This window comes from Gasterosteus aculeatus, chromosome 21, assembly GCF_964276395.1.
Source record: "Gasterosteus aculeatus chromosome 21, fGasAcu3.hap1.1, whole genome shotgun sequence".
NCBI lineage: Eukaryota > Metazoa > Chordata > Actinopteri > Perciformes > Gasterosteidae > Gasterosteus > Gasterosteus aculeatus.
In genome coordinates, this window is record NC_135708.1 from 2,947,307 (window position 1) to 2,973,292 (window position 25,986).

Genomic DNA, 25,986 nt, shown 5'->3' on the forward strand with positions numbered 1-25,986 from the left:
TGAGCGCGCAGCGCCTCCGTCAGCTGGTCCTTCTCTGCCGAGTCCATTCTGGCCAGTGTGTACTGTCAGGCAGGAAGGAGGAGGACTCGGACGCAGAGGGTTCAGCTGATATTGCTTTTTATTAATAACAAGAAAAAACTGAAAATCTCTCTTAACGAGGAAACAAAGGTCGCGATCAAAGTTCAAAAGGAAAAAACTCAAAATCTCTCTTAATGAGGAAAAAATGTTGAGATCAAAATTCAAAAGGCAAAAACTCAAAATCTCTCTTAAACGAGGAAATGTAACAGGGATCAAAAGGACGTGACAAACGTTATCGGACTTGACTTGACTCGTGACGTGAGGGCTGGTGTGCAGGGCAAAACAACAAGACACACTGGCACAGGACAAGGGGCGACGCAGACTATAAGTACCCATGAGGGAGTTGTGGGAACAGGTGGACACAATCAGGAATCAGGGGAGACAATCAGACTGGTGACACATGAGGAAGGGCAAGGGACCTGAAACGAGAGGGAGTTAGTTTCCAAAATAAAACAGGAAGTCAAAAAACAACTGGAGACAGGACAAAAACGCAACTTGACATACAGGTGTGACAGAGAAAACAGCAAGGCAGTAGGTGTGTAGAGTATGAACAACTTACAGATGTACAGAACATCCAATTCCTACAACAGAAATGATTCTAATATTGTGGATTACTAAGCCAGGGGTAAGGCAGGACCAGTGCAGGGACAACCATCATCAGACGTAACCTCCGTCAGATGCAACCACCACCCACAGAAACCTGTGAGGTGGGAAAGCACAAAGGCAAAGTTGGTAATTTGGGTTAATGATGACAGTAATAAACTAGTAATAATAACAGCAGCAGGTGTGTTAGAACACTCATTTATAGATGGTTTACTTATTACATTATAAACAAGGTAACAATTCATCTGCAACTTATGGTATTTCTGGAGTAACATGTCCAGGTATATTACACAGTATCATGCTTTAAGCAGCAGTAACTTACAATGTTTCGGCCTCTTGTTTACAGAGCACAACTTGTTGAATTCAGCCCTTCACCCTTGCAATCTGTATTTAGCCCCCATTGCTTTAAAAACGTATCTTCAGTGTGAAATGCAATAACATTTCTGGGTACAGCAACAATCTAACGCATTAGCAACACCAAACACACGAAAAATATTCTGGGATGTTTACTTTTGGTCCAGGTCGTCATGCTGCACGCTAGCATGCTAACTAGCAAACTACCTGCGCTAACGCTAACTAGCTTAACAAAAAGGGCCGTCTTTCCCGTATCGGGTGGGCAGCACAAGTAAAACACCCGGTTATAGTTCCAGGTGTTCTTCATTCAAACACTCCCGTACTTACAGAGCAGTGGAGCCGGTAGTCGTGGTTCTATCAGCCCGTTCATGTCGCTCTGCTGCCGTAACTTCGCCTCGTCCGCTCGGAGCTCTGCAGGCGTCTAAGAACTCGCGCATGCGCGTTACAGATGTGAGCGGAGTTACGTGTTTACAAGTAATGTTTGAACCTGCCCGCATTATTATGTCTTAAACGCATCTTATTAACAGCCCGCAGTCCGTAGTTTCATATTTATGACGTTTTAAGTGAAATATTAAATACGTTGAAATTACACCTTCGCGTAGTCAAAATTTCGCCGACCAGTTCATTAATTATTATGAAAATCTTAACGTTAATATCATCCATATTTCAACCTTACGTTACATCATGACACATTTGTCAACAAATTGACGTTTTCTGGCACGTTGATGTTTCATCCCATTTTTAGCCGGTTGAAAAGACGTTGAAATGAGGTCTTAGACGTTCAGACCTCATTTCAACCCGATTTCAACCATATTTCAACGTTGAAATTACGTCTTGTGCTCACTGGGCTAACGTGTACTGCATCCTCGTCTCCGTGCATTTGTATCGATTTAGATAACCCGCGTATAGGATACGACTATAACAGTGATTGTACATGTAGCATAAAGTCACAACATGCAGCATCCTGCGCTCTTTCATCATGAGCGACGCGATGCGGTTTACGTGCACGTACGCAACTTTTCTGTGACACACAACGTTTGGTGGCCACAACTATTTAGTGCTGACAGGCAGCTGTTTACTTACTATTCGCCCTCCGCTTCGCGTCACAAAACAGAGTAACGCGAGTAACGAACTCGTTTCAATCTCAGTAATTGTAACTCCGTTAATTTATTTATAAAAATACTTTGTTACATGCTCGTTACCGCTAAAAGTAGTGGAATTACAGTAAAGCGTTACTTTGTAACACGGCCAGGACCCCTCCACATAGACACAGTAGTCGTTTGTGCCACGACAGTTTTATTCATATTATTGCTTGCTTCAGTTTCATTGTATCTCAGCATCTTTTTGTGATTCCGTAGTCCGCTGCCTAAAGAGTGGTGCAAGGTGTGAAAGGGAATCAAGTTCCGGTATTGTGATTTAAACATGTTTTCATTTCTTTTTTATTTCAATACTGTACACATGACATCTGGGGTGTAACGCTCAAATCCTGTGAGAAGGTTTCCAGTCTTCTTCTCCTAACAGATTTCTTCCTATTTTCCCATTTCGGAGGTTTTTTTTAGGGAGTTTTTGTTCTGTGGCAGGCAAAGTTTTGTGAGCGATGTCCAGATGTTCATGTTTGTGATATTTGATGAGGTAAATATCAGATGGTACATTTTTAGAGTAGTCATTCTAAATTGATGCATAGTTTGTGATTATTATGTAATCAAAAGAGTGGAATGTAATGGGAAAATGATATGTGACCCTTTTAAATGCTTCATTTGTATAACCAGTTTATTAGTTGCAAGTGGTTAGATCACAAAGGCCCTGACATAAGAACTGATGTCTCCCTCTTGGATTAGATGTTTCCAGCGTCTTAGCTGTAGAGATTGAACAAAGTGTTTGTTATGTCTATGACCACCTTTGTTTAAGCATGTTGGGAGAGCAAGGACACGGTCAAAGAACTGACGTGTCTTACATGGACAAGATGTTCCCAGTACCCTGGCTGTAGAGACTCAACAAGATGGTCAACGGTTTCTGTTGACGCCACCGATATCTAAACTTAGGTATAAGAACTGTCTCGATGTGTTGGGGGAAAAAAGGAGGTTCTTGACAGTCTACTGACCACGTAGCTGTTGTGACCCTTTTTCCCTTGCAAGGAAATAAACGGAGAAAAGACATACTTGACTCAGAGCCTTTGATTCTTACTTAACGATTGTCTATGCAAAATCTTCCACCACATTATGCCGTGATAATTGAATGCTAGTGTGAAAAAAAGGATCACTTCAAATCATCCAGACTGTCATGATACATTATTTTAATGCAGGAATTTATCTTACCACCCCCCCCGAAATGAACGAATGACTGGAAAAAAGATTTGTTTATTTTACTGAACGAGATTCAAAAAACCGAGTCGGTAAAATGATCCGAACTTCCCATCACTACTGCGCATGCACATGTCTCAAGTTATAACTTCCACTCTTTATCATTTGGACTTTGACCCTTCTTGTTTGTGTGCGGAAATGGTTCCATTAGTCCACGAGGACAAAGTCCACACATGAGCGCGTCATGAGAAAGGGGCGGTTTCACGTCTCACACATAAAGCAGGAGGTGAAGCGGCTCGGGGACTTTCCTCACTGCAGAAACAGCAGATTAAATCCATAATTCCCGTGAGAAGCGGCAGAGGTAAGACGTGTGTGTGTGTGTGTGTGTGTGTGTGTGTGTGTGTGTGTGTGTGTGTGTGTCTTTGCTGGCTCGCTGTGTGTTTCACAGTAACTCTGCAGGCTTTGTCTCACTCAATGATTCATAATCCACCGATTCGCTGCTGTTCTTTGGCTCCAACGTCCGCGAGCTTCAAGCACCGACAAAATGTCCCACTCGGTCCAAAGGTTGTGGACAAACCTGCACGTCATATGTGACTCTTCCCCACCAGCTAAAGGTGTGTTTGGAGTATTTTAATGTGGATTCCAGCTTATTGTAGTCAGGACTCTGCCGAATAAAAAAAAGATAATGCGTTGATGTATTTTATCATGATATATACCCTAAATAATGGTTTCCGGTACTGGTTCTGGTCCGGTTTTACGTCCACATGTCGAGCCCACCATCACGTGTTTTGGTTCTGTGAGATTAAACGTTCTTCTCTTTCCTCACATCTGTTTAAAAAGGTCGTGTTTATCAAAGTTGAAATAGAATATGGTGGATAGAAAGTGTGGATTCATAGTTCTCACAGTGCCGACGTTTCCTGAAAGCAACACAGTTGAGGACACGCCCCTCACGTGATGCCACGCCCTCTAAGCAGATCAGGGCCAGAAGTCAGAGACAAAGCAGACGTCCTCTTTTACCCGGTAGTGATGGGAATTACGGCTCTTTTTAGAGAACCGGCTCCTTCGGCTCCCAAATGGCTCTTCTGATTTTTTTGGTGCTTAAATTAATTAATCACCAACAATAATGTAAAATTATGCGCAATATGAATTACTAATGTAAAAAAAAACACACTCAAATGTTTTTATATAAATACTTTTATTTATACACTCTACAGAGTGATAAAAAAATAAACTAGTGCAAAAACAAACGTTTAACTATTTAAAAATGATTGATTAAATTAAATGATTTAATGATTAACAAATTTAAAGTGAAACAACGTACAGAAGCTTACAGATTCACACAACAAAATATAAATTAAAATGTGTAAAACAAAAAGAAAAAAAATCAGCATGCAGAGTTTTGTCCTTCAGGGAAGATTTACATTGAGACCAAGTGGCTCCGCTTTGAGGGGCTGATCCTGTTTCTTCTCTCTGAAATTATCTGCCCTGTTTTGGAGAAGATAGAGATTTTAGTCTTGCAGACTCTACATTCTGCATGAGATAGATCAATGTCATTGACATGTGTCCAGATTTGGCTGCGTTTCCTGTTGACACTCACTTTTGTAACTTTTATTTTACCGCTCTGTTTCTGTCTTGACTCCTCCCTCCTGTTCGCTGCTGTGTGTGTAAGTCCCGCCCCTACACGCCCCCACACATATTGACCAATCAAATGCGACTTTAGAGCGAGAGAAACAAAGCGGCTCCCGTCGTTCGCGTCAAAGAGTCGCTCTCAGAGCCGGTTCGTTGGCGACCGACACGTCGCTAGTATTTCTAGTACCGGTACACCGAGCAACACTCTTGTGGAATATTTCATTGTAACTAGTTCGGGAGAAGAGAATCATTTATTTCTATGTTATCTAATAAAAACAAAGTCTTGATCAATGATCAAAGTTGTAAAAGTCAATTGATTTCTTGCTAGCAGGAGGTCAAATACACGCGCACGTATTACAGAGCTCTGTGGAGACGCGTCTCCGAGCAGCGCTGAGCTTTTATACACACACATGAAGGTCGTCTCCAGTGGCCAGTATGACAAATTGCGAAGTGAGATATGAAGGTTGAGATGAAGTAACAGACAGTTCCTTTGTTCCAGCGTTTGTGTGAGAGCAAGTTGACTCGCCCTCCTTTCTTTAGACTCCGCTGCAAATGGAAACGTTGGGTCATTCTGCTTTTCACACGTCAAGCTTCAATATAGACAATCTTATGCTAAAAGTGATCATTATGTTCTAACATATTTGACCATGACACATGTCATGTGATACTGGACTGTTTTACTGACTTCTGGACTCTGAAGGAGATGAAGAGGAGAAACAGCACAGCTCCATCTGCTGGAAGATGAGTGCTAATGTTCATCTTTTAAATCATTACATGTCAATTAGCTGACGCTTTTATCCAAAGCCACTTACAATAAGAGCGTTTCAACCATAAGGACACAAACCCAGAAGAACAAGAAACAACAAAGTGCACTTTCATCAAATAAGCCGCTTTACAACTTGCTGTAGATAAGAACCATTATAAGTCCAATGTAAGCGCTACAGTTAGTTAGTGTGTTAGTGGAGGTAGAGTCTGAAGAGGTGTGTCTTTAGTCTGAAGATGTGAAGGCTCTCTGTGGTCCTGATGTCTTCAGAGACCTCCTTCCACCATTTAGGAGCAGGACAGCAAAGAGTGGAGATCTAGTCGAGTGTTTTGCTCTCAGTGAGGAGGAACAAGCAGTTTATCACATGCAGAGCGGAGAGTGCGGGTCGGGATGTCGGGTTGGACCAGGTCCTGGATGTAAGCTGGACCCCATCCATTCACAGCACGGTACGTGAGTACCATGTTTAGAGGACTTAGGAAGGTTAAAGAGCAGTGGAGCTGCTGCATTGTGGATGAGCTGCAGAGGTGGAATGGTGGTAGCAGGAGACCTGCAGGAGAGAGTTACAGTAGTCCAGGAGGGAGACGACAAGAGCCTGAATCAGTACCTCCTGAGTGAGAAGAGGACGTGTTCTCCTGATGTTGTAGAGCGTATCTACAGGATGGTGTTGTCAGTGATGGTGGGAGTCAGGGAGATTCGGCTGTCGAGTGTCACGCCGAGGTTTCTAGCGGTTAAAGTGGGCGTCAACTAGATTTGTCACGACACCAAAATGATGACTTCGATACTATACCTGCCAAAATATTACGGTAACTGATACTTACGATACCACAAATACAATACTGGAATATTTATCTATGATAGTAATAAATAAAACATCTGTACGGTACCCTTTTTTACCTGGCATCTGTTTGACTGTCTGTGGGATAAACAACGCTTCATTTACTTGCATATAGAGTTTGATATTCTTAATATTGATATTCAGCATGTCAATTCATGAAATAATTATTTTTTAACATAAATAGCGTCCTGATGGACCGCTGCCTGCTGCCAAACGAAAGCGCTTAAAAGAATCACGACATTTATAGGATGAGAATTTAAAATGACGTCTCTTGACACGTTGTCTCAAGACAACAACACAAAGTGTCCCATGAGAGTTTTAGTGTTGAGGTGAATGAGCTCTGTGTGTTTGTCCTGATGAAGATAATAACGTGTGAGCTCTGCCAGCAGGTTGGTGTGAAGGTGTGAAGGTGTGGACTCTGCTATGAATCAGGCTGAGGACCCAGAGGACGGAGTCCCTCCCTCTGAAGCCCCTCTGTGTGGGGAACATGACAGCCAGACCAAAGCTCAGAGGTGAGAGGACCATCTCCAACTGTCCTCCACTCGTCTCCATGTCCCAACGTCTCTGACTCACTGACTCTGCTTCTACATGTGTGACCAGGACCCATCAGAGACCAGGACCTGGACCTGGACCCAGCTGTGTGTCCATGAAGAGTAACCGGTCTATGGAGCTTCCTATAGTCTTCAAAGACGTTGGTCCCTCTGTTGATGCAAGGTGAGGGTCTCAGGCTGATGATGAGGTGTTTCTACCAGACTCTCTGGTGGAGGTTCTGGGTTTCTTGCTCCAGGGCCCTTCAGCAGTGTCCACTGAGGGAGGGAGAGCTCCATGGAGGACTTGGTGAGACCTGTTGGGACTAAACCAAACTGACTGGTGAAGAAAACAGTGAGCTGAAAGACTGAGCTGTTGATTGTCAGTGGGACCAGCAGGACCAGTAGACCTAAACCACTACAGGGAGTCATGTGGTCCACATCCAGACCTCACGTCATGGACCTTTACCTTGTTTTGGTCTCTGTGAGGACGGACACCATGTGAGCTGATGCTTCATGATTAGGTGATGATGTGATGATGTAATCTCAGTGTTTCTTTCAGTTCACATCAGCAGAGAGGAAAGTCTCCTGAACCCAGATGTTTGTCCATGAAGAGTGATCAGTCTATGGGTCATCGGATTAACTTCAAAGATGGACGCCGTTCTAATGACACAGAGTAAGTAGGGTCCTATAAAATCTGTTTCTTGTCTTAGGCGATGGTCCGGTCGACGGGGGGCCGTCATTTCCAAGCGGGCGCTGCTGCCTGGAGTGACGCTGTGGTGAAAGTTTGTAAAACTAGACTGTTGTAAAAGAAATGCCAATACTGCCTCTCATAAATAACACAAACACCCGTTTGATCGATCTGCAGCGAAAAACAAAAAGAAATACAAATTAACACATTTTCAAAAAGAAAAGTGAAATATGTTCTTCAATAATATCGGCATGTTATTAAATTCCTCCTCAAAACGCAGCTGGTGCTTGTCAGATGCAATCAGATGGACGGTAATAAAACGCCATGATGCCGTCACAATGCGTAATGACGCTGATGGCTGATCTTCGCTCTTAGAAGACGTGGCACATGGAAGGATTGGCGCTGTAGTGCAGCGCACCATCGGCCTGTTTAAGGGCAGATGGCGCTGCCTCGACTGCACTGGAGGGAGGTTTTTGTTGTTGGACCCTGTCCCCGATCCCCAATCACTGCCCCCAGTCTCTCATCAGGAGGGGACAGCTCCGGTGTCCCTTTCTCCCCCGTGGAGACACACCTTGGCGATGGCGCGCTAAACGCTTTTTTGCTTCCACTTTGATGTCAGACCAGTTTTTCTTTATTTGGGTCCGAGGTCGTGAGGCTGCAGCGTTGCTCTGCAACCTTTTGCCTCTCAGGTGCCTTGTTGGCATCAGTGATGTCCACACTGTGACCTCCAAAGAGCATCTTACTTCTCCTTCCCACCTCCCAATGATCATTTCCACTTCACACTGAGTGAAGTTACGTTTCTTCGTTTTCCTCTTAGTGTTCGTCATGATTTCGCAATCGATGAATATTAATTTGTGGGCGTTCCACAGACTATATATGGGCAACTATGGGCGTGCAATGAAGCCGCAAAAGCTGCGATGCATTTAGAAGTAATTGTGATTCATTAAGGGAAAACTGCGTAGGACGTTTTATAAGTCTGAATATTTCTGTGCGTACGCACGTCCTATGTTTCATCCGTACGCCACTTCTGGAGCAAATCCTACGCAAGCTTTTATAAATGAGGCCCCTGGTCCCCCTGGTCTAACACATGCGCTCACTCACAGAGTGCGACCCCCAGTGGACTGATTAGGAATAGCAGCTACTTTTATAGAAAAGCAATTTGTGTCTTTGTGTAATTCTAGCAATAGTAAAGTCATCCAGCGGGCTGCACTGGACCCCCCAGCAGACCAGATTTGGTCCTCGGGCCTTGAGTTAGACACCCATCATCTAACTGGTCTGTGTGTGTGTTTAAGTGTGAATCATTAACTGTAAACACCCTAAGATGTAAACACAATGTGAGCTAGTTCCTCCACATCCGGATCAGCAGGGGACACATCTGGAGACAGCTGCAGGTTTCTGGAGTCAGATGACTGGGACTGAACATGTGATTAGAATAAACTCAGTGCTCTGTGGACCAGCTGACGTTTTCTCTGGACTCCATGCAGAGGTTTGGACAAAGTATCGTCAGTAGACTCTGTGAAAAGATGAAACTGATGACTAACTGTCACTCAACTAATAAACTGTCCGTCATCATCGACAGTCTTCAGCATCTGGTTTCCATCATGATCCATCATGACAGAAGCCAATATCTTTAACTAATGTTGTGATGGTGTTGATGGTCCAAACACCATGTGAGATGATGGTTCATGTTCCTCCACAGAGAGGACCAGGAGAGCTCAGAGGTTCCCACAGGTCCGTCTGCCCAGCAGCATCAAACACACCTGGACTCCATCTTCATGGTGTGTACATGAACAACTACTTTAACATCTCTCAGGTCACCATCATCTCCATGCTGCACTTTGTAGACCAGTGGATTGTCCGTCTGTCCAACATAGATCTGATGGTAGCTTCCATGTTCTAGTTGGTGTCATTCATAGAATGTTCTGTTCCAGCTGCTGGAGGAGAACATCCTCACTTTTGTGAAGAACGAGCTGAAGAAGATCCAGAAGGTAGTGAGTTCAAATTACCCAGAATGCTTAGAGAAGGAGGATGAGGAGGAGCTGGATGAAGAGCAGAGGAAGAGCAGAGAGGCCTTTGTGAAGATCTCAGTGCACTTCCTGAGGAGAATGAAGCAGGAGGAGCTGGCTGAGCGTCTGCAGAGCAGTAAGAGGATTTCTCTACAGACTTACCATGCTGATAATTGAGACCTTCACTAATGTCTCCAGAGACGGACAGAATATATTCATAGTCATTCTCTGAGGAAAGGACATGATGAAATCTATTCTGTGACTCATTGATCTTCTTTGTTGTCTTCATTCAGGACTTCATGCTCCAGTTTGTCAGCGTGAACTCAAATCCAACCTGAAGAAGAAGTTCCAGTGTGTGTTTGAGGGGATCGCTAAAGCAGGAAACCCAACCCTTCTGAATGAGATCTACACAGAGCTTTACATCACAGAGGGAGGGACTGCAGAGGTCAATGAAGAACATGAGGTCAGACAGATTGAAACAGCATCCAGGAAACCAGCCAGACCAGAAACAACCATCAGACTAGAAGACCTCCTCAAAGCCTCAGCTGGAGGAGAGGAACCAATCAGAACCGTGATGACTAAGGGAGTGGCTGGCATTGGGAAAACAGTCTTAACACAGAAGTTCACTCTGGACTGGGCTGAAGACAAAGACCACCAGGACATACAGTTCACATTTCCATTCACCTTCAGAGAGCTGAATGTGCTGAGAGAGAAGAAGTTCAGCTTGGTGGAACTTGTTCATCACTTCTTCAGTGAAACCAGAGCAGCAGGGATCTGCAGGTTTGAAGAGTTCCAGGTTGTGTTCATCTTTGACGGTCTGGATGAGTGTCGACTTCCTCTGGACTTCCACAACAATGAGATCCTGACTGATGTCACAGAGTCGGCCTCAGTGGATGTGCTCCTCACAAACCTCATCAGGGGGAAGCTGCTTCCCTCTGCTCGCCTCTGGATAACCACACGACCTGCAGCAGCCAATCAGATCCCTCCTGAGTGTGTTGGCATGGTGACAGAGGTCAGAGGATTCACCGACCCCCAGAAGGAGGAGTACGTCAGGAAGAGGTTCAGAGATGACGAGCAGGCCAGCAGGATCATCTCTCACATCAAGACCTCACGAAGCCTCCACATCATGTGCCACATCCCAGTCTTCTGCTGGATCACTGCTACAGTTCTGGAGGAGGTGTTGAAGACCAGACAGGGAGGAGAGCTGCCCAAGACCCTGACTGAGATGTACATCCACTTCCTGGTGGTTCAGTCCAAAGTGAAGAAGGTCAAGTACGATGGAGGAGCTGAGACGGATCCACACTGGAGTCCAGAGAGCAGGAAGATGATCGAGTCTCTGGGAAAACTGGCCTTTGATCAGCTGCAGAAAGGCAACCTGATCTTCTATGAATCCGACCTGACAGAGTGTGGCATCGATATCAGAGCAGCCTCAGTTTACTCAGGAGTGTTCACTCAGATCTTCAGAGAGGAGAGAGGACTGTACCAGGACAAGGTGTTCTGCTTCGTCCATCTGAGTGTTCAGGAGTTTCTGGCTGGTCTTCATGTCCATCTGACCTTCTTCAGCTCCGGTGTCAATCTGCTGTCAGAAGAACAAACCACCTCCCTGTGGTCTAAAGACGAACCTAAACCAATGCGTCTCTACCAGAGTGCTGTGGACGAGGCCTTACAGAGTCCTAATGGACACCTGGACTTGTTCCTCCGCTTCCTCCTGGGTCTTTCCCTGCAGACCAATCAGACTCTCCTACGAGGTCTGCTGAGACAGACAGGAAGTCGCTCACAGACCAATCAGAGAACAGTCCAGTACATCAAGGAGAAGATCAGTGAGGATGTGTCTCCAGAGAAAAGCATCAATCTGTTCGACTGTCTGAATGAACTGAATGATGTTTCTCTAGTGGAGGAAATCCAACAGTCCCTTAGATCAGGACGTCTCTCTACAGATGAACTGTCTCCTGCTCAGTGGTCAGCTCTGGTCTTCATCTTACTGTCATCAGAAGAAGATCTGGAGGTGTTTGACCTGAAGAAATACTCTGCTTCAGAGGAGGCTCTTCTGAGGCTGCTGCCAGTGGTCAAAGCCTCCAACAAAGTTCTGTAAGTACAGAGAGTCAGATTCATACATCAGAACTTAAATATGCTGCCGTCTTTTCTACTTACTGCTTCTTCTTCATCCCTCTCTTCAGACTGAGTATCTGTAACCTCTCAGAGAGAAGCTGTGACGCTCTGTCCTCAGTTCTCAGCTCCCAGTCCTCCAGTCTGAGAGAGCTGGATCTGAGTAACAACCACCTGCAGGATTCAGGAGTGAAGCTGCTTTCTGCTGGATTGAAGAGTCCACACTGTGAACTGGAGACGCTCAGGTTAGTTTGTCTTCAATGATGCGTCTAGGGAACTCTGGAACCAGAGGATCTAATCTTAGAGACAAAACTTGGGGCTAAACGTCTTTTTTGTGAATTAATATCTGTGTTTCCATCACATCACGAGAACCTTGTAGACAAGACATATTTACCACATAATAGCTTGAAAATAGACCGTCTGAAACACAATGTTCTTTCAGGATAAAACATCACATGTTCATCTTGTTGTTCCTGTTATTCAGGCTGTATGATGTCCTGTTTCATATAATGAATGAATGAAAAGCAGAGATGGGAAGAGACTGAAGATTTTAATGTGTGTCGCTACAGTGATGATCTGCTGAGTGATGGTTTATTTACATCCATGGTACATTTCTGACTTTTATAAGATTATTTCTGCTTGCATGATTTAAATCAAATATGTATTTTCCAAAAATTTTCAGGGAAATGTGTTTAATTTTTTTTGACATGTTTCCAGTGTAAATATTTGAAATTATAGAGTTAGTAGTAATGTTATCAGGTTGTTGATTTACATTGGTGGGTGTTTAGTTGTGACTGGAAACCAGTCAGTAACCATGTTAATGTGACCTCTCTGTACCTGATAGGATCTCAGTACTGCAGTGACCTTCCAGCCCTCACAGCTCCCTCAGATCATGTGACATGTGTCTTAATCTGTGTGTCTGCAGGCTGTCAGGCTGTCTGATCACAGAGGAAGGCTGTGCTTCTCTGGCCTCAGCTCTGAGCTCCAACCCCTCCCATCTGAGAGAGCTGGACCTGAGCTACAATCATCCAGGAGACTCAGGAGTGAAGCTGCTGTCTGCTGCACTGGAGGATCCTCACTGGAGACTGGAGACTCTCAGGTATGAAGAGGCTGCAGCCACAGACCATCAGTCTGGTAGAGGAGGTATAGCTGGAAACCTTTTCTCTGTCCCACTGTCAGCCTGGTTAATAAGACCCTGACACACCAAGCTGACCTCAAACTACCAGAGACTCATCAAACTGTTTGTGTCCCACATGAGACCATCAACACAGACAGAAGTAGTGAGGAACAGTAGCCAGGATGAGCCTGAACAGGGAGGAAGGTGATGAAAACCTTGATTCTCTGGAGCTTTGTCTTGTCTCCACGTTATAAGAGAGGACAGTGTCTCCTGACACGTTGACGGCATCATGGTGGGTTGATATGAGTCAACGTGGTCACGCTGGAGGTTTGTTGGCTCTTAACAACTCAAACAACACTTGGATGTTTAGATGCTGGTCCTCTGCCTCCAGTGTGGGTTTGTCCTTTAGTCCAGACATTATTATTAAGAGACAAACAGTCAGAAACAATCTGTTCAAAGCATCTTGATGGATCATCACAGGAGGAACGATTGGTGTTTTAAAGGAGTTCAGCTTCATCTTCTTTTGGTGCTTTGCACTGAGAGACGGTTCCCTGGATGATAAGAGTGGACTTGTTGAAGCTACAGGTGACAGTCGGCCACAGACGCTCAGTGAAGAACCAACAGCTGATGGTGAACCTGGAATTAGTATCAACTATATCGTAGAAATGAACAGAACATACCAAAAACACCCTATCCAGATAAATGTTTCCATCTGGATGGAGTGTGATGGATGGATGTGATTGTGGTCGGATGAGAAGTATGAACATTTAGCATCCAGACACCCGATTGGTTTTCTCCGCCATGCGCCTGCAGATCAGAGCAACGGCGGGTGTGAAAAGTGGTCGGTGGAAGGATCCTTTGTCAGAAGCCACAAGCCGATCTCAGTTGGTATTTAGCGACATGGACCCTCCTCCTCCTCATGCAGATTCCATGTAACGTTACATGAGGACCTTCATGACCATGAGTTTGTTGTTTTCTACCTTTATAGAGAATTTGCCACAACACAGCGACTTGCAAGTAGCGCAGCGCCTTAAATAAAGTCACGTGTGTCTTTATGCGGCTTTAGAAATGAACACAAAGGGATTCTGTATTTGCTCATAAAGTCTGAAAAACGGCTTATTTGGCCGATGTTTTGATAAGCGACCGAAGCCAGTTCAGTGTTTCCATCATTATAACAGGGGTGCCCCCCCATGAAGTAGTACAACGGGGAGACACTGCAGTCCACCCGATCAATGGGACAACGTGGACGTCCTCCGACTCGCCTCATTCAGCCTGACAGGAAGGCAGCAAACACTTTATCACACAAATGTAACACATAAAAGCAGAAGCCATTTTCCAGTTTCCTCATTTCTTTCATGTTCAGGCATGAAAATCCCTCACCTTTTTTTGGGGGGGGGGTATGGCAGCAAATCACTCTCAAAATTCCAGAGCGCAAATCAGTTTGATGCGCGTAAATCAAACATCCGCGAGCAAATAAATAAATGAATAAATAAATAAATATCTCTGGTGAGACGGACTTTTGAACGTGAACTTCGTTGCTCGCGAGGAGAATCTCTGCTCGCGCTCGAAGGAGTTTTCTACGCGCTCGCTGTTGTTCTTTCTGACAGTAAGGGGGCGGAGCCAGTCACATGGTCTCTACACCTGATTGGTTACAAACCCCGTCTTTGGATTGGCTGGAGTGATGCATTCACACAACTATAGAAGCCCATTTCCGCACTGAAGAAAGGGGATAGAAAGTCTAAATTATGAGATAAAACGTTGTGAAAACACAAACGCCACCTTTATGTAACCGTAGTGGAGCGTAGATGACAACCAGCTACAAGCATCATTTACCATCATTACCGGCACATTAAGACCGATGCGTCCAGCTGAAGACATTCAGTCACTTGAATATCCAGAAGAATATGGAAGAGATTCCACTGACAAGTGCTACAGGCGGAATATGTGGGGGGGCGGTTACAGGCCAGTGACTTTCTATTCAGAATGGTGGTCCCTGGGACAAAACCAGCTGAAAACCCCTAGAGGGGAAACATCCTTCTCACCTTTTTCACCCGTGACCCGTTTTCATGCCTGCATGTCACACTTAAATGTTTCAGATCATCAAACTAATGTAAATATTAGACACGGATAATGCAAGTAAACACAAAATGCAGTTTTTATCAATAAGGGGAGAAAAGAATCCAAACCTAAATGGCCCTGTGTGAAAAAGTGATGAAAACATAAATGAAGTGAGGTTCATCACATGTTTGGAAAGCCCAGTTCCATTTCTCCAGCCACAGCCGTTCTCAATCTAGAAATCACTTAAATAGGAGCTGCCTGACAAAGTGAAGTAGACCACAAGATCCTCACAAGCGAGACATCAGGCTGCGATCCAAAGACATTCAGGAACAAATGAGGAACAAAGTCATTGAGATCCATCAGTGTGGAAAAGGTGACAAAGCCATTTGTAAAGTTTTGGGACTCCAGCGAACCACAGGGAGAGACATTGTCCACAAATGGGGACAACATGGAAACATGCACATTGTGTGAAAACTGAATGGTCTGTATCTGCTTTATCTTTATGAAACAGTTTAATGTGAATGTTCCTTTGCACACGTCCCATGAAGCTTGATCTGTAGCATGACGTCATTTCTCCCGTTTGAATTCACATCTGGTGAAAGTACAGTGACAGGTCCATTTCTTATTTGTTATCCATTCATCTTCTTCATGAATATATTCCAGCACCTCGTCGCTGTGTGACGCCTGACTGACAGTCTGTGGTCGTCTGTAAGTAGTGGTAGAAGAAGAAGAGGTGCTCCATGTGGACATGAAGGACAAAGCTGTGTGTGAGAGTGATGTAATGTCCATGTCTCCATGCTGCTCTGACCCCCCTCCTCCTTTCAGGGTGGAGCCTGATGGAGTCCGATGGTTGACACCAGGTCTGAGGAAGTGTAAGTGTGCTTTGATTCATGAAGATTCAACCATCTTCACACTGTGACATCACTCATTCACCTCTGTGACGTCATCAACGTGTCAGTAGATGAACACATGATTAATAACTGCAGCTGTATTGTGTCTTGTTCTCTCATCAGATTCCTGTGAACTCACAATCGACACAAACACAGTAAACAAACACCTCAAACTGTCTGACAACAACAGGAAGGTGACATGTGTGAAGGAGGATCAGTCATATCCTGATCATCCAGACAGATTTGACTACAGGCCTCAGCTGCTGTGTAGAACTGGTCTGACTGGTCGCTGTTACTGGGAGGTCGAGTGGAGAGAAAGAGTTTATGTATCAGCGAGTTACAGAGGAATCAGGAGGAAAGGAGACAGTGATGACTGTTGGTTTGGATGCAATGATCAGTCCTGGAGTCTGATCTGCTCTGATGAAGGTTACTATGTCTGTCACAATAAGACAGTAACACGCACCTCCTCCTCCTCCTCCTCTGGTAGAGTAGCAGTGTATGTGGACTGTCCTGCTGGCTCTCTGTCCTTCTACAGAGTCTCCTCTGACACACTGATCCACCTCCACACCTTCAGCACCACATTCACTGAACCTCTTTATCCTGGGTTTGGGTTCTGGTCTGGTTCTGGTTGCTCAGTGTCTCTGTGTCCTCTTCAGGAGGGAGAGTCTCCTCCTGGTGGAGAACCTTCCTCTCTGCTCACCACATAGTTCAGTCTGTACAGCTGATGGTGGTTCATGTGGGTGTAGATGCAGGTGGAGCAGGTGAGGGGTACCTGAGCTGGTCTGGACTCTGGGGGGTCCACAGCTCTCTGGGACTCAGATGGAAGTGTGAAAGAGCTCAGCTTAATGCTGCTGTGCTCCTTCAATCAATAGATGATCATTTAGATATTGGCTCCTAATTAGGCTTTAATCTTCATCTTTATGTGTTCAAGAAGACATTTTATAAGACGCTCTTTCATCTGTCCCCCCATATGAGACAAATGTGTCCTTATGTGTGTGTGCGCTTCATCAGCAATAATAAAAACAAGCTGAAGAAGGAAAATATGAATGTGTAATTCTTTTTGAGCCCATTTTAACTTCAAATCTTTCTAAATCTGTTGAGTGAAATCAAATCTAATTTCACATAATCAGGTTTGTTTTGAACAAGAAGCTTTTTAATGGTTCAGCAAACCTCTCAAGGAAATATTGAATATGCGTTACTTGTGTTTTTATTCCCTATAATGTCATTTACAACATTTACTCCATGTGTTACTTTAACAGAAATAGAATTGTTTGGCTCTAATGTTAATAAATGACTTTTATTGGAAACAACTGTACATGTTTAAACAGGCCTTCAAATAAAGATGCTTTCAACACGCTGTATTATTTCTTTTGACATGAAATACTCTGATCCTTTTTAATGATGCTGTACTATTGACTTTTGTACTATTTCCTCCATAATATCTGTATTTATTCTACAGCCCTGTTGCTGTGTCAATAGCACAGAGGAAACATTGGTGGTGCAGCATGTTGAAGAAGGAAGTGAGTAAATAAAGAAATGAGTAATGAATAAGTTGCTTTATTAACCTTATTAACCTTCACGCAGAGCCGTCTCACAACAACACAAACTACTGAGCTCGCTACTTCAGGTGCAACTTGAAGCTTTCATTCTGCACCAAATATCACACTTAAGTCACCAACAAAAACACACAAAGCACAAGCACACATTTGATAACAGGGTGGAGTTTATCTCCTCACAAAGTGGAGTATTGAAAGTGTTAAACGGGATTTCCCGCCAAAATAAAAGACAAACAGCAGCAGCATTGCCACTAAATGCAATAAAACACGCGTTGTGCAGCGTGGACAGAAAGAGGAACGGCTTTAACTTTCCATCTCTTAATAACATGGTTATTGTAGCTGAAAGAAATGATTACAATAAAGTACATCCTCATTCTGCTCTAAAGCAGGTGTGTCAAACTCATCGTAGGTCACTTTGATCTCCAGCCATGTCCAGGGCTGATATGAAGGTCCAAGGTGATTCTATGTGGACGTTTCTCCAGGTTTCATGGCTCGGCTTCACCTCCTCACGCACAAACGCATGAGGACCGTCACCGACTACTTCCTGGCTCCCTGATGGGAAGCTTCCGGATGCTTCTCTTTTTGAGGTGAATGCTTTTAATTTGTGTCGTCAGTGAAATGGATTCATGAAGATGATTCAATGAGAGGACGATCGGGATCAATCTCTCTATGAATAAATGCTACTGACTGATTAACGCTCAAAACAAGCTCACATGGGACAGTATTACATATTATATTTGGACGTCCGTGACACTAATGCACACTTCATATGTATTTGTGTCCTATGTATGTATATAACAGAGTTTGGGTAACCTTCAATATTTATCTCCATAAGATATTTCTGGGCTTTTTAGGAGCAAAGAACAAGTTCCTGTTGTCATGCAGAAGGAAGTATTAGAATGTGACTCCAGAGCTGAAGTCATTTAGTGAGTGTTACACACTAAATGAAGACATGTCCAGGGGGCCACATGTGAATTGAGTAGATGCATCTGATTGTTAGTGTTCATCTATTTTCATTTCAGGATGTTGCATTAATGCTCATTCAGGTTTATCGTCAGCTTGATGTGGGAGCTATTATTTAGTTACTTATTCTTGAATATAGTTGGATTAATTGTTTGGGTAATTGGATCACTAATTGCACCTGGAGGTTACTTAGGGGCACAGCCAGGTGGGACCAGCATGCACCTGGGTGACTAATAGTGTTTAGCAGTGAGACAGTGAGACAGAGCACTGCATAGGAAGGCAGACAAGTTGTATCGTATGTGTTGTGGATCCTGTGGAATAAAGGCGGAACAAAGGAAAAGATCGGCCAGACAATCCGCTTTCTTACTGCGTGACAGAAAACAAAAACTAGGTGCAGCAGTGACCCTTTGATTCAAATTGTTTGATTAGGATGATTTTTATGTGAATTATTTTCTTTTTCTGTTTTGTGTTGTACATTTTTGGTTTAATCCTCTTGTAACCTTTTTTTGTCATCCTTCCTAGCGGCTGTAGGCTGGTGGGGGCGCCGGTGGTGCGGGTTGTGGTGGTCTTCCTCGTGTGTCGTGTCCCATTGGATGTTTGTGCGATCACTGGGTGAACTCTGGTTTGGTTTTCTCTAAGTTTGTTCTATTCATTTTCCTTCCCCTTCACCGGCGCTTCTCACCATTAGGCCTTAGCAATTAGTTTTCTTTTCTTATTTTGTGATGTTAGATTTTACGGTAATGTATATTTATAGAATAAAAATGTTTTTGTAAACTGGGAACCACGAGTCCTTGCCGGTTGAGTGGAACGAACCAGTGTGCTTTAAAAGGTCTTGGGCCAATCCCAAGTGGCGTTGCTGGTAGAATAGGAAACCATTTCACCACATTACTTTTACTTTCTTAATTGGCTTTTTAGTTTGAATTTAATTATGACTGTAGGGATTTTACCTTAAGATGATGGGTTTTTGGGGTTTCCTCTTCTCTCTCCTGTGGAAGTGTTTATGCCGTATTGTATAAGTTTAATCTCAGGTTTCATTGAGTTGGACTTTTATTTTAAATTTGCTCAAGTCATAACTGGTTTGATTTTCTTGGAGCAGTTTGAGATTTTTTTGGATAATTTGACCTGTATTGATAGAGTTTTGACCTGTATTGTAGTTATTACTTTGACTCAGCCTTTTCATTGACTGTCTCACTTTCAGATCCAGTAGTTTACTTTGCATTGCTGATTTCAGTTGTCGATCTGATTCAACATGTTTTGTAGGTTTCATTAGTTTAGACTTTACATCATTTGTCTCCTCATAGTCAGTGACACAATAGCTCCTGGGACAAAAGGGACAGCTCAGGGTTCTTTAGATACACCAGGTTGCATCATGGTTACTTTTACAAGGACCAGAGAGCAGATGAAGATCAGATGGAGCCCAAAGAAAGAGAAAGGGAGTGGAGGAGGATGAAGAGATGCTTGAGAAGATGGCAGAAGAATGGGTGGTTCCCAACCAGGTCACCACCTGTGGGTGAAGACAGGCGCAAGGTGTGGAGGGAGACTGTAGCAGCAGGAAACCAAGCCACTACGGCTTATGTGGGAGCCGGCCGCTTAGATAAGTAAGAAGAGACGTGTCTGCACCAAGCGGCTGCTCGCCTACTGGAGGGCAGTCCACCCAAACACCCCCAAACCTGCTGTTGGACTGGCAGAAGAAGAAGAAGCAGATTGTGAGCCCGGTCAAGATGTCACCCCTCTCAGTGCAGACACCCATGCCCCCCCTCAGCTGTACCCAGAAATGACAGCAGCTGCACAGGAGAGGCCAGGTCCTTCCCGCCACATGCAGAGAAAAGGAGAACTTCAAACAGTCCCTTTGTGAAACCCAGCATCCAGAACAAGAACCTCTGTTCCATCTGAGAGGAGGAACGGGGGAAGTCGTGAGCGATGGAGAAGATGAGCCTGAGGGAGACAACAAAAGATGACATCGTCACATGAGGGTCACGAGGGCGTGGTGGTGGAAATAGAAGAGGAAGAGGAAGCAGGTAGCTGCGAACATGAACACCAGGGGGCCACAGAAGAGCTGTCCATCACATCAGGACTCCTGTCCATCAAACCACATGTGCAGAGAACCCATCCAAACCACGGCGAAGGAGGAGAAGCTGCTGTTGGAGGACGTCCTCCTCATAGACATCCTCAGATATCTGCAGCAGCAAACCAAAGACAGCGAGACAGGAGACGACTGCAGGTGATTAGAATTGTTGTACATAGTGTTACGACCCCCGGGTGGTCTAGGAGTGAGGGGACCATAAACATATGGGCAGAACCTGGTCGCTTGTAAAATGTACTGTTTATTGCGAACCAGAGGTGGACAGGCAGGTAACAACAAACAAAAGGAGGGTGGATGAGGGTGCTGTGAAAAAGACAAACCAAGGTAAATAAAAGAGATCCCCAAAAGGAGGACTATGCCCGAATATACATTTAAACAAACAGTAGGCGCTTACAAAGAGCACAGCACCCACTACACCTATGAAACTAACAGGCACAGAAACTACGTGTGGTGAATCAGTATCAACTCTTGCCCCAACTCCCCCCTTTTGTCAGCTCCGTGGTGGTAAAAACACACGAGGACCAAAACGCAGTAGTTCACTTCACACAAATACACAGAAGGCACACGAGTCAACTGGCCATGCGAGCCACTGGTGGGCTCTCCTTAAGAGCTGGAGGTAAGGCTGAGGTGGTGACGAGCCATTGGGTGCGCTGGGACAGGGTGGACCAATGGGTGGAGCTGGAGTGAACCTGACAGAGCTCCACCGAAACCAGGAAGTAGGCGGGGCTTCAGTCCACAGGGCCACACAGCCTACTTGGTACAGACAAGACAAGACAGAAAAATACAAACCACGGTGACAGTCGTGATAATAGTGTCAGTTTTTTGTGTTAATGTTTGTAGTTCTTTAGTCTCCTCCTAAACTCAGATAGGCTGTAAATTGTTGAGTGCTGCTATTGAGTGTAAAGTGCACGATACACTTGATACAGTATCTGGATGATGGAAGCAAACGTCTGATCAAAGGAACATTGATAGCAGCAGTACATGAAATATGGAAACTTGTTACAGACGGTCATCCTGTAATGGTACAACAAGTAGTACACACATACATTTGTATACGCTAAACATGAGAGGTTGGTGATCTATCAGTGTTGTTATGAATGAATGAATGAATGTACTTGATCATAAGTTAAACATGAGCTGAGTTTGTGTTGGCAGCTAACAGAACTTTGCTTTTGGGCTGAAGAGCAATAAAAGTGGAGATTAACACTCAGGCCGACGGGGAAAGAAGTGGGGTTTAATTTATTATCTTCTGGTTGTGTTCAGGATCAACGGACTCTCACTCTTCATTGTTGCTTTATGAGCCCTTACTTAGTGTTTGGAGAAGCTTTTGTTTACATCAGCGGGTTTGAGGTTAACATTCTGATCTACTGTTTAAAGCTGTAGCTTTCAGTCTATGATGACTGACACAACTTGGGACGGTACTTTACAAAGGTCAGCATGAAGTGACTGTAGTGATGGAGGCCCTCAGTGAGGCCATCAGATGGTTTATTTTGATGGGAAAGGAACAGAGAAGTAAGCAAAGAAGTGAAAAGAAAGTGTTTAAAAGTATGACAGAGGGTAAGTGGAAGTGTAAAGATGGAAAAAGAGGTTGAACAGTAATGCACAGTTTTCTAACAGATGATCACATATCATGACAGCGCAGACAGCCTGAAGGCAAAAGGAGAAAGAATTAACTGTACGGGTGGAGAAATGTGAGGGCGTATTTGTGTGTAATCCTGGCGTGAGCGGATCTATTACTTATATATCTTATATATATATATTACTTATATCTCTATAACAAAGAGAACTTGATGAATTAGTTGATGAAGACATGGAACCGTCATATGACACCATGAGGATGAGACCTACAAGTGAGAACGCACAGAGAACATCGATCGGGACATCAAGACAACATCTGTGTTCCCTGTTTGTGATTTGACAGGAATGAATGGCTCCTCAAACCCGTTGGAAACGAGTCTGGTTGAGAATTTACAAAGCAGTAGGTAAATACTGTAGGGGCAGATAAAGATATGCAGAGTCATTCTTTATATCACATGCATCACATTTTTCTAGATGTTCTAATATAAAGCGACTTGCAGTAAGTGAATTCAAACAAGAGGGAACAGAAGCAGCAGAAGGGATTTTTCTTTTGAGAAAGCAACATTCATGAGTGTCATCCACGTGCTAATTACTTCAGGTATAGTGGGTAGATATGTGTGTTTAGCTCTACAGGCTTCATTCTAACTGATATCATTAGGGAACTCCTCCCACCATTTGGGAGCCAGGACAAAGGAGGACTTTGTGGAGTGTTTAGCTCTCTGTGAAGAAACAAAAAGCAGATGCAGGAGATACAGAGGTCAAAGGTGAAGACGAGTCGTGGTCGAGGAGGGAGTAAGCAGGACTCCCTAAAACAACAACTGGTATCTTGGGGACGTGTTGGAGCCAATAAATCCATCCACAGGTCGCATTTCCTCTCCACCAAGTTTAAGAATCGCATACGGTTTGAATGAAAGCATCATTTCACAATGAGACAATTCGCTTCAACATTTTCTCTCACATATATGTGCATGACAATTGTTAACTCTGTTTTGCTTTTCAAAGGAACAGGCGATTCCAGGCGAGAAAGTCCAGGTCGGCAGCGACACCCAGTAGAAACTGTTGAGAGGTTTTAGGACGTTGTGGGATCAGGCAGGAGGAGGCTGCTGGGGATTCACTTTACTCCTTTTACACCTTTACTCACGCGGTGAGGAGAGGAACACGGCCTCGTTGGTGCGACTCCACAAGCGTGTGTCCTCGATGTCGGGCATCTTTCTCTCCAACGCAACAGCAGCTGGTGCAACGTAACGGTGATCCTACAACACTGTTCTCCTGATGTGGAATCCTTCAACATCAACCGTAAACCCTTTTACTCCCTGTGAGTTTGCTTCATTCATCCTGGTCGGTGTTTACAACGTGCACGAGGCACAGCGGACACGCGCCGACCAGATACGGCGTGTGGAGCGAACCGACCTGGACTCCACAAAAACCAGACTATGTAGAGACACAAGGTCCACTCACCAAATCAAAAGCAAGGCGAGACTATTGAATCCTACATCAGTGACGTGAGGATCACAGCTAAAAGTTGTCACTTTGGAGATCTGACAGATGAACTGATTTGTGACAGAATAGTGTGGTATCAGAAATGACTGTATGAGAAAGGCTTTGCTGCAGTGAATTAACCCTGAACAAAGCTACTACAATCTCTGCATATATGAAATGCCTGAGGAGAGTAACAAGGCTCTAGTCCAGCCCCAAACAGCTGCCGCTGTTGAGCAATTCAGCCAAACTCCCGTGGTTGGCACAACAGGTCGAGACTTGAACCTCAAGCAGGCCAACGTGATGCAAAATCCATTACAAACTGTGGAGGCAGCCACGCCACAAATGTCCTGCTTTCTGGCAGCAGTGCCACATCTGCAGGAAATTCAATCACTACAGAAAATGCTGCAAGTACATGTCATACGGTCAAAGGAGAAGGGCTACATGAAGAGGAGAGAAAGATCGGTGCACCAGCTAGAGCTACAAGAAGATCGCACAAACATTTAAACATCTCATGTTGGTCTCTGAGAGGATCCTCAGAGTAACTTTACTGTGGTTTTTAGAAGCAGGCAGGATATGTGTGTGTTCTGAAACCACATCAACAGACTTTACATTACCCAGAATAATATTAATATATCACTATTGTCACAGTGAGTGGACACTCTAAAGATATGGATCATGGTAAAAAAAAAAGACCTCCACTTTAGTAAATTAGATCATCCGACTTTTAGCCACAACTGATGATGCACAGAATCAGAGTCGGCATCAGAAAGGATCTTTTACTGTAAAGTTTATTTTTAAAACCCTTAGTGTATTTAATGATTTGTTGGACTTTTGTACAAAATTGCATATAAAGTGAAGAATACCTCTTTGTAAGATATCTGTTGGTTTCTTGGTTATTGTTAAAAGGATCGTAGGCTCCAGCCTTCTGGTCCACCTGGGCTGGTCCTTCAACAGCCGCATAGGCTGAACCCAGCGGTCTCTGAAAGGGGACAGAGTGTCCTACGGGGGACTTCCTGCCTGCGTCATCAGCTGTACCTCCACCGCTCCCGTTGCCTAGCAACCTGCTGCGCTCAACAGTAAAAGCCTTACTAATAAAGGCTTCTTTTATTGTCTCTGAATTCTGATTTGGGCATTGCGATCTTTTACATTACAGGTCATTTAGCTGACGCTTTTATCCAAAGCGCCTTACGATACATTTTTAACCCATGGCTTTTAACATTTTGCCCAGGGAACAATTAGAGGTTATGTGTCTTGCTCAGGAACATGTTCGACATAGAACATGAGGCAGTCAGGACTCGAACCACCAACCTTGTGCTTCCCAGCACCTTCTCTACCCCCCCACGATAACCTTCTCTTTAATGGGAAAGTTTCCTGTCGTCTTGGTTGAAGTCATTCTTGCTTTACAGTTTTTAGAAACCCTGTCTGGAGCCTCACAGGAGACGACACTGAACTTTCAGACACATCTGACTGAAAAATGTTCTGCGGGGGTCTTCACTTTTTGACCCTCTGCTGACCCGAAGGCAGCGACAAAACCAAGCGCTCCTCACCTCTTGGGCTCCTAGAAGCACTTTTGGGGGGAACAGTCGGGCTCTTTTAAGTCTCGACAACGAGGCTAACATCGCGACTTTTGTTGCAGATATTGTTGTGTTTCAAAAGTAAAGTCAGATTTAATTCAACAGCGATAAATGTCTGGGAAGAGTTGTGTTATTTTACTGTGAACACATATTTACATTTTACTTCCTAGGGTGTGATTACAGAGTACAGCACGCACCGCGAGTCCCTGAAGGGGAAGACCTTTGACCCTGTTAAAACAGCTCAGACTGAGTCAAGCAGTCAGACTGCATACTTTGATGGTGACGTGAGGACACACCCTCTCTGATGAAGGACAACAAGCTCTAACAAGCTGCAACACTTCACTCTGTCTGGTGGAAGCTGAAGTGAAGCACGAAGCTCCTTTTCTACACGGACCTGCTGAGGACAGAAGAGAGCTGCTCACTGAGGAAGTTCATGTCTACGAGCTCAGTAAGTGCAGCTGTGATTGGTTGAATGACATCATTGATGGTCGTGAAGGTGTGATTGTTTAAAGCTGGGAAACAAGATGGCGCCTGTGTGAGCAGGCAGAGAGTAGCTGCTGTTAGTCTGAATGATGACGCTGTGATGAAGAAGAGGAGCTCAGTCTGATCTGGGGTCTGTGAGGACTGTTACTGATGAGGAGGGGAAGGTAGCAGACGGAGGGGCACTAGGACCCAGCAGGGACCACAGAGCTCACCTGGGCCTTTGTTCCTGAAACACACCTGAGAGACGCTGTTTGTCTCACCTGCTGCTTCAGTCCTTTAAGTCCACAAAGCTTCATGTTCATTTCTTCATCTG

General features: G+C 44.4%; 2 protein-coding genes and 1 pseudogene across 4 annotated transcripts in view; 2 read left to right on the forward strand and 1 right to left on the reverse strand.

Annotated features, from left to right (window-relative positions):
• Positions 1 to 16,219, forward strand: part of LOC144390287 (protein NLRC3-like) — a 38,401-nt gene extending 22,182 nt beyond the window's left edge. The window contains exons 2-8 of one of the 2 annotated variants that reach the window (XM_078096773.1): positions 7,652 to 7,765; positions 9,480 to 9,558; positions 9,712 to 9,922; positions 10,080 to 11,874; positions 11,964 to 12,137; positions 12,818 to 12,991; positions 15,893 to 16,219. In XM_078096773.1, coding sequence (XP_077952899.1) covers positions 7,652 to 7,765; positions 9,480 to 9,558; positions 9,712 to 9,922; positions 10,080 to 11,874; positions 11,964 to 12,137; positions 12,818 to 12,991; positions 15,893 to 15,986 — 2,641 coding nt within the window. In that variant the 3' untranslated portion in view covers positions 15,987 to 16,219. The remainder of the gene's footprint in view (positions 1 to 7,651; positions 7,766 to 9,479; positions 9,559 to 9,711; positions 9,923 to 10,079; positions 11,875 to 11,963; positions 12,138 to 12,817; positions 12,992 to 15,892) is intronic. The other variant, XM_078096774.1, reaches the window with a different exon arrangement.
• Positions 1 to 25,986, forward strand: part of LOC144390332 (uncharacterized) — a 243,100-nt gene that overhangs the window by 202,003 nt on the left and 15,111 nt on the right. The gene's annotated exons all lie outside the window — the stretch shown is intronic.
• Positions 1 to 25,986, reverse strand: part of LOC120814248 (dual specificity calcium/calmodulin-dependent 3',5'-cyclic nucleotide phosphodiesterase 1A-like) — a 609,273-nt pseudogene that overhangs the window by 139,253 nt on the left and 444,034 nt on the right. The window lies entirely within an intron of this gene.